This window comes from Hibiscus syriacus, unplaced genomic scaffold, assembly GCF_006381635.1.
Source record: "Hibiscus syriacus cultivar Baekdansim isolate YM2019G1 unplaced genomic scaffold, ASM638163v2 tig00110560_pilon, whole genome shotgun sequence".
In the NCBI taxonomy this organism is placed as follows: Eukaryota; Viridiplantae; Streptophyta; class Magnoliopsida; order Malvales; family Malvaceae; genus Hibiscus; species Hibiscus syriacus.
In genome coordinates this window covers 248208-268239 of record NW_024062781.1, presented here as the reverse complement: position 1 = coordinate 268239, position 20032 = coordinate 248208, and the positions used below count along the sequence as shown (strand labels likewise).

At 36.6% G+C, this 20032-nt stretch overlaps 3 protein-coding genes and 1 pseudogene across 3 annotated transcripts; 3 read left to right on the top strand and 1 right to left on the bottom strand.

The window, feature by feature from the left end:
• The first annotated feature begins 4190 nt into the window (after nt 1–4190).
• LOC120132316 (autophagy-related protein 11-like) lies at nt 4191–10869 on the top strand. The gene is made up of 5 exons (XM_039149105.1): nt 4191–5804; nt 6886–8563; nt 9280–9500; nt 9868–10081; nt 10236–10869. The coding sequence occupies exons 1-5, from the start codon at nt 4861–4863 to the stop codon at nt 10641–10643; spliced, it is 3465 nt and encodes a 1154-aa protein (XP_039005036.1). The 5' UTR covers nt 4191–4860; the 3' UTR covers nt 10644–10869.
• A 933-nt stretch (nt 10870–11802) lies between these two features.
• Nucleotides 11803–12183, top strand: LOC120132264 (proline-rich receptor-like protein kinase PERK2). The gene has a single exon (XM_039149066.1). It carries the CDS (start codon nt 11803–11805, stop codon nt 12181–12183), a length of 381 nt encoding a protein of 126 aa, XP_039004997.1.
• Nucleotides 12184–12429: 246 nt separating this feature from the next.
• On the bottom strand, nt 12430–15172 carry LOC120132293 (annotated as a pseudogene).
• A 1686-nt stretch (nt 15173–16858) lies between these two features.
• On the top strand, nt 16859–20032 carry LOC120132263 (AP2-like ethylene-responsive transcription factor At1g16060). The gene is made up of 6 exons (XM_039149065.1): nt 16859–17046; nt 17133–17215; nt 17363–17371; nt 17467–17555; nt 17646–17672; nt 19952–20032. The coding sequence occupies exons 1-6, from the start codon at nt 16859–16861 to the stop codon at nt 20030–20032; spliced, it is 477 nt and encodes a 158-aa protein (XP_039004996.1).

Sequence of the window (20032 nt, the reverse complement as noted above, 5' to 3'; positions counted from 1 at the left end):
TTGGATCATTTAAAAGAAAATAGATTAAGAGTATCATTTTTTTTTTGTTCATACAAATTTTTTTGAGAGTTTGGTCATACAGTTTTAGTTGTACTAATTCTAAACTCGATAATATTAGATACAAATATGTCAGTATTTTTTTATTAATTTTGGGTAAATACAAGATAATACATGTTCAAATATTACTCTCAATTATTTGACATTAAACATAACATTCCTAGTGCTCGAACCCACGACTAGGGATGGCAAACGGGCGGGTCGGATGCGGATACCCCCTCCTCCATCTCCATACCCACCTAATATTTTTCAATCCACCACCCGCCCACCACCCATGATGGGTACAAATTTTCAAATCCACACCCGCCCACGCGGGTACATTTTCAAATCCATCCCCACACCCACTACCCACTAGCGACATACCCATCTAGACCCGCCTGACAGCAAACTAATGGGATGTTGGAGTTGGTTCCCAAACAGTTCGTGATGGGGTAGCAGCGCATGCTTCAATATGTCAGAGGAGTGGCTCTACAAATGTTATGGAGACATATTGTAGGGAGCATGTAGTCACAGAGCTGGATTGTTGTGTTGCTTTCGATGTTAAAGCTCATAGTGCATCTAATATGGGTTTTGAGGGGCTAAAGAACATGGAAACTACTGCTTTTGATGTTAATGCTTATAATACGGTTAATTTGTGTTTGGATGGGCAGCATGGGCTAAAGAACATGGAAAGTGACGTGGTTAGTGGGATTATGGGTTTAATCAAAGAGCCGAATATTTCCCTAATTAAAGACCAGATATCTTTAATATTTGGTTAAATTATATGTTATATATTATACAATATTAAAATTTATAAATTAGTCTCCAAAATTACACCTAAATTCATAATGGTCCAAAATTTAATAGATATTTAGTTGGGCGGGCGGATGTGGGGCGGATGCGGGGCGGGTAATGTCTCAAACCCATTACCCGCCCACCACCCACGACGGGTACCACTTTAAAAATCCACACCCGCCCACTACCCGCTAAAATTATACCCATCCCCGCTCCAATTGGAGCGGATGCGGTGCGGAATCCACGAAACTGTACCCGTTTGCCATCCCTACCCACGACCTTGAGGAATAATAATTCTTTTACCACTAAGGTCGTTTGGTTCGTACTTAAGTTTTGAATATTATAACGTTATCAATGTATAAAAATTATAATAATACAATATAATATCTTAATAAATACAATTATATAGATAATATAATAGAATCTACAAATACCAAATGGAATACTACCTTAGAATTTTGACACGTAAATCCATAATTCTCCTACGGAGCAATGAATAATAGACTAATTTAACTACAAAATTTAGTTAAGTACTCTTTAATTATTATTTTTTTGTCAATCATTTTACCAAGGGTGAAAATAAATACCTTTTATCATACGCAATGATTTCATCTAAAATGTCATCATCCTTTCAACCTTTTCCGCTTTGAAATCAATGCATGTTCGGCACCAAAATAAATTAATACAACCAACAATCAATTTGTCAAGTAAATAAGATATATGATCCATTAAATAATGTCAGATATTTGAATTTGACGATTTTGAATAAAGTAAATTATGTTGAGAGGATCGTCTTTATCTCTGCAGTACTCGATTCGAATTAGTCAATCAATAGATAAGATATCGTTGATTATACCAAAATTAATTAATTAATTAATGCATATTATTATATTTTCTAATCAGAAGCGTCGTTTAAAACGAGTAAATAGCTAGGAAAATAAAATACCATTTTTTAATTTTTTATTTTAAAAAAAGCCAATTGCCACATGCATATTTGAAACCCCAATCAATCAAAGGCCAGAGTCTGTTGATACGGTAGCCTACGTAAACAAGCAAATAAACGAAGGATAAATTATATGTTTAGTATCTCAACTATAACTTTTGTTCTCTCTTGGTCACCTAACTATTTTTTGTTTCAAAATCATATCTAACGTTGTGTTCTGGTTTCATTTTTATCATCCATTATCAAAATAATTAACAGTAATATTGGCCTGTCACCGTAAGGTAATGTTACATCATCGTTGGATTAAAAAATTCCATGTCAGCAGTTTTGTTAATTTTTTAATGACAAGTGACCAAAATGAAACCAAAACATGACTTTAGGCATGATTTTGAAACAAAAAATAGTTGGATGGAAAAATATAACAGAGTTGATAGTTGGGGTACTGAATGTGTTGTTTCCCATAACTAAATCATGGTCTAATTCTAAATTAACTTGTATTTTCATAAATGGTTAAATTACGTGTTTAGTACCTAAACTATCAATTTTGGTCCATTTTAATTCCTAAGCTTTCATTTTTTTTTCAAAATCATACCTAAAGCTTTTTTTCGTTTCATTTTAGTACCCTCCATTAAAAACTTTAGTTTTTGTTTCATTTCAGTACCTCATTTGAAAATTAACGTTAAGTTTTGAAAAATTGAAAGTTTGGGTACTGAAACGGACCAAAACTAGTAGTTTCAGTACTAATCGGGTTAAATTTTTAACGACGGGTACTAAAATGAAATGAAAACTGAAAGTTAAGTATGATTTTTAAAAAAATTGAAAGTTCATATACTAAAACGGATCAAAACTGATAGGTTAGATACAAAATGTGTAGTTTACCCTAAACAAACCCTAAATTAGAGTCAATTTCAACACATTGGTGCACATGCCATGGAGTTTGAGATAAGGGCAAGGGGAGCAGCCGCGGCTAGATGGTAGGCGGTGGACAAGGAAATTGCCAAGAAAAAGCTAAAAGCCGCGGCTTTGATTCTTCTCTTTCAACTTTTAACAAGTTTCAGGCATGATAAGAGATCTGCCCATTTGTTTTACCACTTCATGATGTTAACATTCAATTTCGTTCCCATTTTCACTGTCTGCCCTAAAATGACATTCAAACAATGACCAATTGAGGATTTTGATAATATATTAATATTAATATTTTTCAAACACTTCTATTAACAGAAACATGATTAGTATATATATATAGTTTAATAATAAAATTTGAACGTTAAAAAATCTAAAGATCAATCTAAAATAAAAATCATAATTTAAGAATGATATTAAAATATTCATGTATGTATTGATTTAAAATAAAGGTGTAATTATTTTTTATTATAAATTTTCAATAAATAAGTCAAGGGTAAACTACGCATTTAGTATCTAAACTATCAATTTTGGTCTATTTTAGTACCTAACCTTTTAAAATTTTTAAAACTATCAAGATTTTAGTACCAATTCGAACGGTGGACTACGAGAATATGAAGAGTCGACCAACACAGTCCAATCTCAAGCACATCGAACAGTTGACGATGGAGATCGAAGGATAAAGAAGTCGAAGAGTCCATACTCGATTTGGAGAGATTGAGATATTTTTCTATGAAACGGAGGCCGGAATCGCGTTCAGAGGGTTGAAAAGCTGTGGGATGGAAAGTTTGAGCTTCATCAACCGACGGATGGATGTCCGATGATTGTAGACGTGGCGGCCGACGAGCCCGTCCGTTAAGTTTTTAACGGCTGATACTAAAATGAAACAAAAACTAAATGTTATGTATTGTTTTGAAAAAAATGATACTTTAGGTGTTGAAATAGACCAGAACTAATAGTTTAGATACTAAACTTATAATTTACCCATGAATCAAATATCATTAACTATAAAAAAACAATGCATTAAATTTTGTTTCATACCAATACTTAATTTATATCTAAAGTAAATTCAACCAACTGGATTTTGAAAAACTTTATCCAAGACATTTCTTGATTTATGGAGCGGGGCTTTTGGGAATGAACTGAACTAAATTGATCATAAATTGAATTTATTTTGATAAATTCATGGTATAAAAGATTTCGTAAATTTATATTTTAAAAGTAATACCAATAATAATATTTTACAACCCAACGTAATTAGTTTGGCTGTTAAACCAGTACTTATTTTACCAAATCCAACCGTGAACATGAGTTTGTTTGCGTCAATTTAATGAAAACAATTTAGTCAAATTAATAAATAAAAGCTACAATTGAATAAAATAAGACAGCAGATGTTTAGGCTTTTGTATTCATAGCGGAGATAAGGAAGAAACAGAAGAGAGAGCTCTCCTGCTGCCATCGTCGTCGGTTTACTTTCCGCAAAGGTTTCTCTGTGATTTTCCCTTTAGAAAAAGAAGCCAAACAAGACATAGATTTAAAAAAATATAAATATAAAAATTATATCGCAAGGGTTTCGTGGATAGAACTTTCGTTTCCAACCCTAAAAATTAACACAACCCCTGTTCTTCACGTAATCGCTTTTGATTTTGTTTGCACGTGGATTCCGGGTTTATTCTTCTTCTCCTTCTTCCCTCTTCCAAGCTCGTTTTTCTGGTATATTCTTTTGGGTTGGTGGGTTAAATTGTGTGTTTTTTTTTTGGTTTGTCAAGCAAAAAAGGGGATATTTGGGGGTTATCTGAAGAGTTCGAGGTTGCCTTTTTTGGGCATATTAATTTATTGTATTCGGTGGTTGGCTGACGAGAATCAGGGTTTTGGTGGCATTTTAATTGGTGGGTCTATTGAAAATTCGGTCTTTTCGGAGGAATTTTATGGTGGCTCTGTTTCGATTTAGGGTTTCTGGGAAGGATTCCACGTTAAATCTGGGGACTTTATTGGCTTATCATATCCAGGAAACCTTCGCTGCTTTACTCGTATATATCTGGTGAAGATTTAGGATTTTATCATTGAAGACTGAGATTTTGGTAAATTATCCCCATTTCTGCGCGGGTTAGTTTGCCAAAACATTGAATTTTTGGTGGTCTGTTTTGGGGTTGCATTGTGGTCTATTGGGAGCTGAAGAAAAGATGACTTCGAGTATCACAAATGATCTGATTCCTGAAGGTAAGCTTTTGGTTCATATAGCTGAGAGCGGACATTCGTTTGAGCTGGACTGCAATGAGACAACATTGATGGAGGCAGTTATGCAATCTGTCGAACTTGTTTCCGGGATTCATTTCAACGATCAGCTTGTTCTATGTGCAGATTTGAAACTAGAGCCGCAAAGGCCACTTTCTGCATATAAGCTTCCTTCCAGCGACAAGGAAGTCTTCATATTTAACAAGTCAAGGTTGCAAACTAATTCCCCACCACCACCACCCGAGGTCATCGATATAGTTGAAGTTTCTGAACCCCGGCCGCTGGCTTCTTATAGTGATCCTCATCCTTTGGATGATGCTCTTGACCCTGCTTTGAAGGCTTTACCTTCTTATGAGAGGCAATTTAGGTACCATTATCACAGAGGACATGCGCTATATAGTCGAACACTGGCAAAGTTTGATCATTGTGAAAGGCTGTTGATGGAGCAGAAGGTTCAGGAGAGGGCATTGGATGTTGCAAGGGGTAATTTAGATCAATATTATAGGATGATTCAGCAAAATTGTTCGGAATTTATGAAGCGGTATAAACAACAACATCGATATCATGCTGATTTGTTGGCAAACTTTGATAAGGATATGCAGAAGCTGAGATCCACCAAGCTTCACCCTACATTACAGACTGCTACTAGGAAATACTTATCGGATTTTGTGAAGGAAGATAACTTAAGGAAGTCAGCAGAAAACTGTAACTGCTCCCACAGGCAGTTTGAGAACAAAGTTGTGCAACTCAATCAGATGCTTGGTGAGGTGAAGCGCAAGGTAGAGGAGTTGTTCACTTCAAGGGCTTCCATGCCTATTAAGAATTTAGAACTAACTATCAAAGAGAATCAGCGGTACCTGAATGAACAGAAGAGCATTATGCAGTCTTTAAGGTTTGCTATTTTGGTTTATACATTTGTTGTTTTCCTCCTAAGACCCTAGTTATTTGAAATCAGCCTATTTATCATGTTATTGTGATCCTGTGTCGTGATTGTTTATGCCAATGTTGTCACTTCAATGTTGAACTTTTTATTTTTTTTCCCTTCTTTATATAGGATAGTTGTTATCGCAGGGATCAATTTAATATTTTGAGTGCTCAGTATGGAAAATCATTACATTTGTTATTCTTATGATCTTTGTTTTTCATGACATACCAGAAATGTTTATAATGGATGTTGAGGCACACAATTTAGGTTAAATTTCTGGTTTGCATGTTGTCCTGGAAAATAATCAGGGATTAGTATTCCAGACTGTGAAAGAACTCAGCTGGAGTGTTTCTTGTTAAATTGTTATTTAGGCACAAACTCTTATTTGGGAATCCAAAATGGAGATGGGAGCTAAAAGGCTAAAACAATAATGACTTCGAAGTCAATACTTTACTGATTGATGACGATAGGCAGAACTTGTATTAGTATATAAGGTTAATAATAGCCTTTCATCTAGTCTTATGTGGCTTGGTGATTTGGAGGAGGTTTACTTATGGGATTCCTCATGCCCATATGGCTATGAATTGTTTGAGGTAACTTATGGGATTCCTCATGGTATGATATATATATATATATATATACAATAGTGTCAGTTGAAAAAAATGTTAAAACAGAAGCATGGTGGGTTTAATGTTATACTAGTCTAATCTGGTCATAAAAGGATTATGGACCGTTCATAACATTTAAAAGTGCATTTGGAAAACGTACAAGTGAAAAATATTTCTTCTAACCCTAACTGACACTTTTATAGAACATTTTTGAGATTGAGAAGCTAAACTTTATTTCTGAGACAATTTTAGAGCCCCTATTTCCTTTCTACTCAACTTTCTAAGATCCAGTTGGATCTTTTTAAGCATAAGTTTTTTTCAACTGCTTTTTGGTTTACAGTTCTTTTGTGCACTTGTAATGCAATGATTTTCTCTAATAATTATCTTTGTAAAGTTTCATGATGTTTGAAACTGATGAGTTTGCATTTGTATTATTGCAGCAAAGATGTCAATACAGTGAAGAAACTTGTCGATGATTGTCTGTCCTCTCAATTATCTTCCTCCCTTCGTCCTCATGATGCAGTTTCAGCCCTGGGTCCTATGTATGATGTCCATGACAAAAATCATCTGCGAAGGATGTTGGCTTGTGAACATGCAATATCAAAGCTGCTCGACTTTTGCAAGGATAAGAAGAATGAAATGAACTTGTTTGTTCACACGTACATGCAAAAGACTACATATGTTACATACCACATCAAGGATGTCAAACTGCAGTTTCCTGTTTTCAAGGAGGCAATGGTGCGCCAGGAGGATCTATTTATGGACCTTAAGTTAGTCCGGGGAATTGGTCCTGCATATAGAGCATGTCTTGCTGAAGTAATAAGAAGAAAGGCATCTATGAAGATTTACATGGGCATGGCTGGTCAGTTGGCTGAAAGGCTTGCAACAAAGAGAGAAGTTGAGGTCAGGAGACGAGAGGAATTTCTGAAAGCACATGGTTTGTACATACCCAAGGATGTATTGGCTTCCATGGGGTTATATGATACCCCTAACCAGTGTGATGTCAATATAGCTCCTTTTGACACTGCATTGCTCGATATTGACATTCCTGACCTGGACCATTATTCTCCCGAGTATTTAGTAGGACTGCCTAGCAAACCTGCTAGCTTAAGAGATTCAAGTTCCTTATCGAATGAGAGTTCTCATTCTGCTGTAACTGAAGAGATCGGTGTAGATACTCTTGGAAAAGATGATCCCAATGACTTCCTTGAGGGATCTGAATTGGTTGAGATTGCTGGAACTAGCAAGATGGAAGTTGAGAATGCAAAACTAAAAGCTGAACTTGCCACTGCAATTGCCCTGATTTGTTCTCTGGGTCCTGAATTTGAATATGGATCAGTTGATGATAGTAAAGTCAATACATTATTGAAAAATGCTGCAGAAAAGACTGCTGAAGCCTTGCATTTAAAAGATGAGTACGAAAAACATCTCCAACAACTGCTTAAGGAAAAACAAATGCAGTGTGTTTCATATGAAAAGCGCATTCAGGAACTTGAGCAGAGATTGCCTGATCGGTATTCACAGGGGCCAAAGCTTTCTATAACTAATAATGTCACCGACTTTGGCCTTCAAGGTTCAAAGGATGATAATTGCAAGCCCGAAATCTCAGGTTGTGGGGTGAATGTGCCTCGTGTAACTACATCTGAGCCCATGGATGAGGTTTCTTGCGTTTCGAATTCTTTGGATGCAAAGCTTGGACAGTCTGGAAGACAGACGAGCAAAGGTCGAGAAGGGGTTGATGAGAATATGATGGAGTCGTCTGGAATGCTCAACCCTCATTTGGATTCATCAATGCAAGAGCCACAACAAGAAGATCTGCAAGTTGGAGTGAAAGATGGAAAAGATAGGATGGTGGGACAGTCTGGCATGTCTCTCACTAACAGTTCTACTGCTGAAAGCATGCCTGAGCCTCTGAATGCTTTGCCTTGTGAGACAGCAACTGAGCTAGGTTTAGATTCAAAAGTTGGTGGGGATCTTGTGTTGGAGTTGCAAAGTGCTCTTGCAGATAAGTTGAACCAATTAAGTGAAACTGAAGCAAAGCTTAAGGATGCTTTGGATGAGATTTCCATGCTCAGGAGTGAGATGGAAACAAATCGTAAACTTCTTGATGAATCTCAGGTAGTACCAGACAAATTCCTTCCCTCTATTTTCATCTTTTAAAGCATTCATGTTAGCTTTCATATGGATATTTCTAGGATTCCCCTCACACGTTATGAACTACATTATTTGAAGTCATATACCTTTCTTAGTACACTAAGTTACTTGAAATTTTAAGTAAAAAGTGGGGCGAAACTTGATACCACTGTCTGGGCTATCTATCTCCAACTGGCATTATAACATGTATGTGGAAGTCGAATGCATCATGTTGCCTATTCTTTACTTCAGTACCTTTTACTTCATTTTTTTCTTAGTCTAGGGTGTCCTATCATGTATACTTTCTGGGCTAGATGTACAAGTAAATTGTTCTTTTAATTGTACTGGCCTAGTAGCACCCACAATTTGGGTGAAAGGAGAGGCAGAACTGGATCTGGATCATTCTAGACAAAGCAATGTTTCAGGTGTAAACATAACTTGTTAAAAGCAAGAGAAACCCAATAAATTGTAGGTTGGACTAGGTGGCAAAGTTGGATGACCAACAAGTGACAAGGAGGTTACTGGTGAACTCAAGGATCATATATTATTTTATTTGGAATATAGTTTTCACTACCAATGAAATTTGATTGGAGGGGATGTAGAAGGAAAGTCTAACCTGTGTTATTTGTCACTATAGTGTAAATTTAGCTATTTGGTCAATCTTCTTGTGCTATATTCTAATTTCCCCTCCCTGGTTTCAGATGAACTGTGCTCACTTGGAGAATTGTTTGCATGAAGCAAGAGAGGAAGCCCAAAGCCATCGTTGTGCTGCTGATCGCAGGGCCTCAGAATATAGTGTCCTCCGTGCATCGGCTGTTAAGATGCGTGGTCTTTTTGAAAGGCTACGAAACTGTGTCTACGCTCCTGGTGGGATGGCTGGCTTTGCTGAGTCTTTGCGTACTTTGTCTCAGTCTTTAGCCAAGTAAGTTATAGTGCTTTTGAGGATTGCACAGTAGTTTTACTCAATCCAGTTTCCTTCAGGGGCAAAAGAGTGGCAGGGACAGGGCTGGAATAAAAAAATCATAATTTTGTTCAATTTTATAAATTAAAGAGAAGAGAGCTTAAATTTTATGCTTTGTTCAAACTCATTGTTGTTATCATTTTCCTGGGGAAATATAGAAACATCTGCTTTCTATTCCCTTTGGAGTTTTAAAGGGTGATACATAAAGTCATAAACATGATTATCTTCTTGTCCTCTTTATTTTTCTTCTTTCTCCTTGTTTTACTTTATTTTATTTTAAACTTCTATAATGACAATTGCCTTGGTATCTGTTCTATTAAATTTTCAGTTCCCTTAATGATGGTGAAGATGATGGCTCTGCTGAGTTCCGCAAATGTATCCGGGTCCTTGCTGAAAAAGTTGGTTTCTTGTCCAAGCATCGTGAAGAGCTGCATGAGAAGTACACTAATGTTGAAGGTGTAAACGAACAGCTTAGGAAGGAATTGGAAGAGAAAAATGAGCTGGTTAAAACTCTGTTCACCAAGCATCAACTTGAGAAGCAGGTTCACTGTTCTATAGGCTTTTGTTCTTGCAGAGCCGTTAGCCATGTATTATGTCTAGCAAGCAGATGTAGAATAAATAGTTTGCCCGTCCGTTTTTATGTAATTTATGTTTATTTTTTGTATCTGTTTGACTGGTTTGAAATTCTTGCTTCAGGCAAACAAGGGAAAGATATCTTTTAGCCGCTTGCAAGTCCATGAGATTGCTGCATTTATTCTAAATTTTTCTGGGCATTACGAGGCCATAACCCGAAACTGCTCCAACTACTACTTGTCTGCTGAATCCGTGGCCTTGTTTACCGATCATCTCCCAAGCCAGCCAAGCTACATTGTCGGGCAGATTGTGCACATTGAGCGTCAGACGGTGAAACCTTCATCAAGTAGACCTGATCGTGGCAGGGCAGATCCCGTGGATCAACTAACTTCTAACACGGGGACAGAGCGATTAACCCCGAATTCAGGATCAAGTATGAATCCCTATGGTCTCCCAACCGGATGTGAATACTTCGTAGTGACGGTAGCCATGTTACCCGATACCACCATTCATTCACCACCTCCTTCCTGATCCCTGCCCTGAGAGCGCAGATTCCGACATGATGGAAGAACCCAAAGTGTACATTGTAAAATGTTTCAGAATATAAGCGCTATCATGGTGACAGTTGAACTAGATTTTCTTATTGTACAACCAATGTTGATCTCCTTTGTTCATAAAGCTACTCTTCCATGAATGTAAGAAGAAAGAAAGAAAGAAAGAAAAAAGTGGGGAAAAACCCTGTAAATCTTTCCGAGCATTTGCCCTTTAACAGTCTTTCTCATTTAGTTGATCTCTAAATTGTTGTTTAGAACCCAAAGGCTTTTTCATTGCAAATCTCAAACAAATAAGATATTGAGAGAATGAAAATCATATCGAGTAATTATGGATCATTCAAAATATTAAAAGAATTTGATCGGATTAATTTGATCTTATCCGTTAAATTATTCTATCATTTATCGTCTTTAGATATTAGGATATATTACGTGTTTAGTACCTAAATTATTAATTTTGATCCATTTTAATATCTAAACTTTCAATTTTTTTAAAAAGTATCTAAAGTTTACTTTTTTTCATTTCAATACTCTACCATTTAAAAACTTTAGTTTTTGTTTCATTTTAGTATCCTTGTTCAAAATTTTAGTTTTTAAATATTAAAAGTTTAAGTATTAAAACACACCAAAATTGATAGTTTAGGTACTAAACTTATAAAGTTGCTAATAGTGAGATACTAAAATTTTATGTATGTTTTTGAAAAAATTGAAAGTTTAAATACTAAAAATGAATTGAACTTATAGTTTAAGTATTAAATGTGTCAATTACCCTAAATATTAATATATCCGTGTTTTCTTGACGTTGCAAATTCAATAAACTATTAATCTTTTAAAAATAACGGAAAGAAGAAATTGAGTTAAAATTACGGCCTGCTATAGAAATTGTTTGACATGTCGATGACTTGTATGCTAACGTGAGTAATTTCAGGTAGCTTCTGGCCAACCACAACTACATTTGACGATTTTTTAATCCCAACATCGAAGAGAAGATGAACTAACAAAACACTTAAAACGACTTCATGCTTTATTTTCCAACCATATACTACCAGTAATCAACAACCTAAGAGACCAGGTTCCCTGCTTCCAGGCTATATAAAACCCCCCACATGCCTTGTTTTCCTCACTCAAACTCTCAAACAATGGCCTCTACCAATTGTTTTGTTTTAGCCATTATCATAGCTTTGTCATTGTCAAACATCAATGCCGGGGTAGCAGCTCGCCGTCTCCTCCAGATGCCACCAACATTGCCTGGTGTAGTGCTGCCGCCACTGCCATCTTTCCCCAATCTCCCGCAACCGACATTGCCGACAACGCAGCCGTCGTTACCCAACCTGGGAGCTCTTCCTCCACTTCCTAGCATGCCGACAACACAGCCATCGTTACCCAAGCCTGGAGCTCTACCTCCACTTCCGAGTATGCCAACATTGCCTACCCTACCAAAACTAGCAATGCCACCGATCCCCACTATACCAACTACCCTCCCATTCTTCTCCCCACCTCCTTCAAAACCTAGCCCTTGATGATGATGCTCAGTATGTGTCTTTGCTTTGTCATGGTCGTGTTCCTCTAAACATTAATCTCGTATCACCAAGGGATTCATAGAGCATTTTCAGTCATTTGTTTCAGTACAATTCCATTACGTAAAGGGTTTTATTTGTTTGGTTTTGATGAGGTTGCTGTATTTCTAGTGTGTTGTTCTTGTATGATCACAAATCACTTTTATTTAATGTATCGAATACTCTACAATAACAATATAACGATAATTTCCACTTCGATCTATTTTATCTGCATAGGTCCATTGGACCATTCATAACCCCCGCTTACCGTATGCCACATATCAAGTAGTTTAAGACACTCGAGTAGAACTGATTGATTGAAGTTTCTGAACTCAAAATTTGTAATAACTACACATACACGGGCCAAAGGAAAACGAACCATTCGGTTTTGAGAACCCCAAATCATTAGTTGTTCTATTTCTAGAAAAAGAAAGCCCTGCAGAATTGCCTAATGAAACTCAACATCCTCAACTTTAATGATCATGGCTTAAAGTTGCATCTCTTACCATCGCGTTCGTTTCTGCATATCAAGACCTTGTCAAAATGGTTATAGATTCCCATTCCAAGCTACATATGACATCCTGCACGGAATTATTGAATTTTAACTGTTGTAAGGAACTCACTATTTATACTTCAGGAGCAAAAAAAAAATAGTGAGATTGAAAAGTTTCTATTTACCAAGGGGTTCTGCTGATCAATGTCAAAGCTGTTAATTGCACAGGGCTCGGCTAGCAGCTCCAAGGGTTCTTCACCTATGCGGTTGGTAGATTAGTATATATGTCGGACATGAGATCTTTTGATGTAAGTCTCAACCTTAACCATTGTTCTGACCAAGGTACATATATCACAATTCAACAATAGTTGTTGCTTAAAGAACTGCTTACCTTGTTCAATAACCGCGAGGATCCCATCTTCCGAGCAGATCATAATAGGTAGAATCCGTGTGGAAGAGATGTTGCTAATGTTTGAAGACCTTGTGTAGCGATCCTACTGAACTTCCCAAACTTCACTTTCAGATAACAAAGAAATTGGAGCCTCACCTGTCCCAGCACTCGAAAGGACAATAGGCTGTTGTTGTGCTCTAAGATCCCAAGCAAATACAGTGCCTGAAGAGCCCCCTGCCTATGGAACGCTAGAAAAAATGAAATTCAACAAAATATCTCAAGCAAATAGAATTCGTTAAAAGTATTCTAGCATGGAAGACCAGTAACCACCAAAGAATCAATATACACGAATTTCAATTCAGCAAAACACAAACTCTTAAAGCTTTTTCCCAACATTGTTTTAATGGAGGAAAACTGATCTGATTTAGATCTTTCGTGAAGAAAAAGTTATAATTAGGTAATACACAAAGTCACGGAATGAATTATCAAGAGCGTCTTGGTGCATCGCTACATTAAGCTTTCCTATTGCTTGGGTAGGTAAGAAAGAATTAAAAAGCTGTGACATAAATTAGTGGTCGAAAAATTATTTGAATTGGAAGCTCAGAATCCCCTGCAAGTAAAACATTGAAGAAAGAACCATTTTACATTATGGGTAGGAATGTTAACCGAAAACTGCAAAAGCCATCAGCCATATGCATAAAATTGTTCCACTAATTACTAGATTGTTCGGTACATCCTAGCACGAGCTAGCATTAAATCTTGCTATCATTTAGACTCTTCACAGTCCGACGCCAGAACTGTCTGGAAAACCACAAGATCAAAGTAACAACTTTTATAAAAATAAGAAAGTGGAAAAAAATGCTATTTTTCTACCCTTCGCCTTATTCCTTTTTGCTCTTCGAGGTTTTCTAATGGTAGCAAAAGAACAGTTAGTTGATCTCAAATGATACCAGTATTAAATGAAAAGGCATAACAATGAGAAAGCAGCAGCAATCTTACCAGACAGGTGTGTTTCCGTGATGGATGAATATCGATTGAGTGCACAATTCCAGATGTTTTTCCTTGGCACCTGCAAGATAACCATTAAAATGGGGATTAGAATAACATCATTTGATAATGATAACAGAGTGGCATGTTTAATCTATGAATTTTTATCTATCACCATTAATGAATCAAAGCCGAACTAACGAAATGAATCAAAGACGAACTAACGAAATGAACCAAATTTAATCGATTTTTTTCTTGACCCTATTATCAACATTCTGATGGAAATAGGATAATCACACGTAACAGTTCATAAATGCAAATTAAAATTTGGTAAGATCACTATAAACTCAACAAATTACATTCAACTGCATGATTTATTTTCCATAATTAAGCCAAGAAAATGCCCTCACCAGTTCCCCTTAAACTGTGAAACCGGTCCACCGGGTCTCCTCTGATCCCACCACTGTAATCCAAACCCATAACCACCGGTTGCAAACTCACTCGGGGACGCCCACTTAACCGCCGTATAACCTACAAGCCCATTTACATTAAAAATTCTCCGGTAACTCGGCTTCGAAGAATCCCCAACAAAACTCACCAAATTAACCCTCCCATCCCCCCAACACTCACGCACTCAGTCCCACCCTCCCTTAAATCCACGGCCGATACAGGTCCGGAATGAAACCCCGGCTCCGAAACTGTAGCCTCGGATTCCATCGTCTCTCCGTTTATTAAATCAGGGGCCAAAATGTGAATCGAACCCGAGAAAGTGGCGGCAGCGAGGATGGGCTGAGGGGTGGAGTGGGAAGTTTTGAGGGACGAAATGCGTGAAGGTGGGGTCCATGAGGAATGAGGGGTTAAGGTTGGAGACGAGCCGTCCGGGTTTGGGTCAACGCAGATGATTTCGATGGAGGGAGAGTTGGCATCGGTGTCGTAATAGGCGACTGCTGCGAATCTGTCTAAGGCGGAAACCGGTGACAGCCAGCGGACGGCGTCGATGTAGTTGGACTGCGGGATTTTATGAACTCGTGAGGGGCTCTGGGCTGCTGCAAAGGCCATGATTGCAGATTTTTTTTTATAAAAAAAATGGATTGCAGCAGATACTAGACATTTACATCATGTTCAGTTCATTATAATAATAGACCACTCATTCAGCCCAGATTCAACTGGCCTACCATGAAACATGTGTTTGCTTTTAATAATGTCCGTGGGTCGGGTTGAATTTTGGCCCACATAAACTTCTAGGAAAATCAATCCCTTCATCTGTATTTCACTTAATTCGAAATTTACGAGGATTTCCCCGACGCGAAATTCGATCTTGCTTGAGTTATATATATTATATCATGTCAAATTGATTCGGGTCAGATTTTTTCATCGTAAACGCGAATTCGATTTGACTATACCCTTAAAAAAATCGATTAGACTTGGGTTTAATTTTAATTTTTTCAAACATAAACAAATTATATCTTAAGTATTAGAGAATCAATATTTTTTTAATATGGTATATATTATCCAACCAATTAGCTCACTTGGTTTAATCGATTTAACCAATGATTAAAGCTCTCAACGACCGGTTCGACATTCTATTGCTTGCCATTAAGACAAACTTAATTAACATTAATATAATGCATCTAAAAATGTCAAAATACAGCTACGATGAATTGAAATGTTGTCTTGTTTTCTGTACAGATTGAAGTAAAATTAATCAGCTTCCGCATAAAAGTTTTTCGAGGCTCAATTCATTTAAAAGTTAGATAAAATAACAGCAGAAAATAAATTATTTAAGATATCCATCAACGTATAATCTGTAGGAAGAAAGGGCTAAAAATGCATGCTTTAAAGAGAAGTGTTGAATGTGATTGTAACAGCACAAATTAGTTAGGTAGGACAACAGATAAAAGGGAGCTCTAGCCGGTTAAAGACGGCAAAAAGACAATTTTTTTACTTTGTAGCCGGCCATTTGTAATTTCCCCAATGTACAAATCTTTCTCATCCGTATATTTTTATTAGGGTAAATTACAAATTTCATCACTTAACTTTTTTGTCACTATTATTTTGGTCATTAAAGTTTAAAGCTTTTCAATTTAATCATGTTTTTGGTCATTCGAGTGTTAAATCATAAATGGACGGGTGAATTGGCAGTCATGTGTGTTGATGTGGACCATGCTTTATTGACATAGAGTCCATGTGTCATCCAATTCATTTTTCCTCTTTTCTTTATTTATCTTCTTCCTCTAAAGATGAAAGTTTTATAGTTCCATCCGTATGTCATAGCGACACTATAATTATCATTTTCTGACGTCTTCTAAGATCAATCAAGATATCAACAAAATTATCTCAATGTCTTCTGTTAATCTATCAGTTTAGATTTTACCTAAATTATTTCGAAGCTTATAAAACGTAATCTTAAACCTAAACTCATAAAACCATTAACCACTCTAATCTATAATATCCGCCATCCAATCATTATAGAATCAAGATATATAACTCACTTTCTCATTCTCCATTTCCTCACCATTATGATTTAGAAGAAGACATACATCATCGATAATTCAAAGAGAATTCGAAGCAATAAGTTAAAAAAAAAAGTTTTAGGGGTCATTTCACAAGTAGGAGGAAATTGAAAGTTTAGTGAGATCAAAATAAGAGTGAAAGAAAAAGTTGGGTGATTAAATTTATAATTTACCATTTTTTATTGTTTTACCTCTCATCACCATCCCTTTAAAGACCACTTCATTGGAGGGCCCTGGGATGATCAAGCTTTTTCCATGGCGAAATTATCTCAGGCGAACCAGAGAAACAATGCAGAAAGTAGAGGTATTGATCATAACAGTATGAGCATCAGTACTACTAGTACTGCGATTAATGGTGTTACGAAGTTGAAGAAGCGAACCAGGAGAAGTTTCCCAAGAGACTCGCCTCCACAACGTAGCTCGATTTATCGAGGGGTCACCAGGCAAGTCATTTTAGTTATAAAAAATACTAACTTTCATGGTTTGAATCCATGGTGTTTGCATGTTGATTAGGTGAAATTGTTCTCAGGCATAGGTGGACGGGTCGATATGAAGCTCATCTATGGGACAAGAATTGCTGGAATGAATCACAACACAAGAAAGGACGCCAAGGTTTATTCATTAACCCTTGTTCACTTCTCTGATCATCCTTTCTTTTTAGTCTTCATTTAGTTACATACCAGAAAGTTTAATGATTTATTCTTCTCCATTTCCATGGCTGGTGCTGCTGGTGTTTATGCATCAATACTCAAAATGCAGTCTATCTTGGTATACACGTTAACTACAACGTTTTCTTTTTTTAAAAAGTGATTTTTTTCCCTTTACCTCAAATTCGGGAATTTTACTTTCTTTTTCTTTTCCAGGGGCTTATGATGATGAAGAAATTGCAGCACATGCTTATGATTTAGCAGCACTCAAATACTGGGGTCAAGACACCATTCTTAACTTTCCGGTACACTAATGGCACTGCTTAAGTGTTACTTATAGTAATTAATTCAAAGAGTATGGTTACTTGAATATTTGCAATATGAACAATGTGCAGGTATCGACATACCAGAAGGAATTGAGAGTAAATTAAAAATTTAGTTATTGTAATATAAGTTGTAAAAGTTTAATGACCAAAATGAAATCTCTCTAGAAGTTTATTGACTAGAAGTATAGTTTACCCTTATTATAATTATTTAGATGGGCAGCAAAAGCAAAACAAAATATGACCAAATTGTTTTCATTTTGGGAATAGTTTCTGTGCGGTAAACTAAAAAATGATTAAAATAAGATGTTATTGGTTTTGTTATTGTGTTAAATAATAAAATCGGTAAAAATTATCAGAAATATTATTAGGCGCTACTAAATTTATTATTATTGGATATTTTTTACCAGTTTTTTAAAAAAAAATACAAAAAATATTATTAGGCTAAAAAAAATGACCGAATTAACATAATATTTTAAATAATTACCAAAAAAAATTTAAATAAATTTTTTCAATTTTATTATTTAAACTATAATAAAATTAGTAACACTTTATTTTAGCCGTTTTTAACCTTATCGCATTGTAAAAAATTTTTGGGACTCTGAAAATCTGACACTTCCTCAGACATTCTGACTCATTCTGTTCTCTATTATGATAGTCTACTTCTCGGGCTTTGCTTTGATGTTGTCACTTAACATCCCATCACCGTACACGTGGCTATTCATATTGATTAACAGTAACACATCTCCTTCCCCTCCCGCTGGGGCGTTGAAAAAAATCATTAGCACGTATAGAATTATTTTTTGAAATGAGGTTCACGTTATAAATTTAAGAATGACATCGAGAATAAAATACGTCTTCTTTATTGTTTATTTAGTTAAAAGTCAAGACTTTTAAAATAAAAAGGTAAAAGATATACTGTAATAGCCGTGTCTTGCCACAGACGTGTGGTATTCTTGACATCCTCCCATAAATACTACAGTATTTACCCTATATTCGAAAATAATTTCGAAGCTTTAAATGAGTCAATAATTTTTTTCAACGCCCATACGAAAAATTTTGCCCATTAGCTGTCTAAACAACAAGGATAAAGCAGTGATCTTGGGCATGATAAGCAAGGCACATTGAGTGTAAGTGTAACAGAGACAAAGAAAGGGAAAAGGAAATCAACAAAGCTCGACACTTCCTGTTAAACATGGATACGTGATATCCGGGGTACACTTTTTTTTTTCCTCTATTTAAATTTGTTCAAACCTTCGTAGAGCCGAATGGCCAAACAGCCCTCTTGGTAGGGCATTGGTCCCAGAAAGGAAGGCCCCCGGGAGGGGCTAGTCCCACAATAAAAACATGTAAGTAGGCGCTGTTGACCGAAGGGGGACCCCAAAGTCCAAAGACGGAGACTGGAGTGGATGTAGGTTCATGTGGGTTTAGTTTAGCCACTTACACTCTCTAGAACCCATAAAAACGGATGTCACTATCTAAGCCGATAAGCCATAACCACTGTTGGGCGGTGGGGGTGTAAGGTTGGCCGTCTCCATAAATCTCACCTCGGCTTTGCTGCTGCTTTGCTCAGTACAGTCAGAATGAAAACCCTAATAAAAAACAAAACTTGCACATGATTTTTTTTTTGAAGTTAATTAAGAAAAGATTATAGTATTTAAGAGGTATATTTATAATACAAAACATGGGGTAAGGAAGGGATTTTGGGGAATGATAAAGGGTAGGCAAGGAAACAACAAAAGGACAAAGGTTGCTTGCGCAAATCTAGCTAATCTGGGGCAAGTAAAGGGAAGCTTTTGGGGTTGAAGCAAGCAACTGAAGCTGAGTTGTGCTGAAGGCAAAGCCAACCCCTTTCCCCCTCTCTTCTTTAATTTGCCGGGCCACATTATGTTTTGAGTGTACATACATATATGCAAGCAACCTCATTTCTTCTCCCTCGTCCTTAAAAATGTTGTCTTTCTTCTTGTTCGCCCTTTTCTTTCTAAGTTAGGACAAGGAAACCCCGTCCGAGGAAAGAAAAAGAAAATAGCAAAACGTACAGACAACAACCTCATGTGTCTCATTTTGTGTTTTTTTTTTACCTCTTTTTCATTTTTTGAACTGTCCGACTAGTTTCTTTTGCTGCTTTTCTTTTCACTCTGTGTTTTTTTGTGTTATAATGGTGATATAGGCTTGTGGTGGTGAGGGGGCGAAAGCTCTCTTCAAGACTGGTGGAATATGGTGAAAATTGAAGCAAGATTGAGATTTTCCATGGAAATTTATGTGAAGCAAATGGGCTCCGGATGCTCATATGAAGAAGCATGGGCCAACTATAAAAGGGATATCGTTTTCTTCAAACTCCCATCTTTGCAGCGACTTCTGTTCTTCTTCTTCTTCAGCCTCCGCTGATGGGAGAGGGCGGAGGTGGCGGCAGTGATATTGGCGGGATCGGCTCAATCTCTTACATTGTTCATTTATGA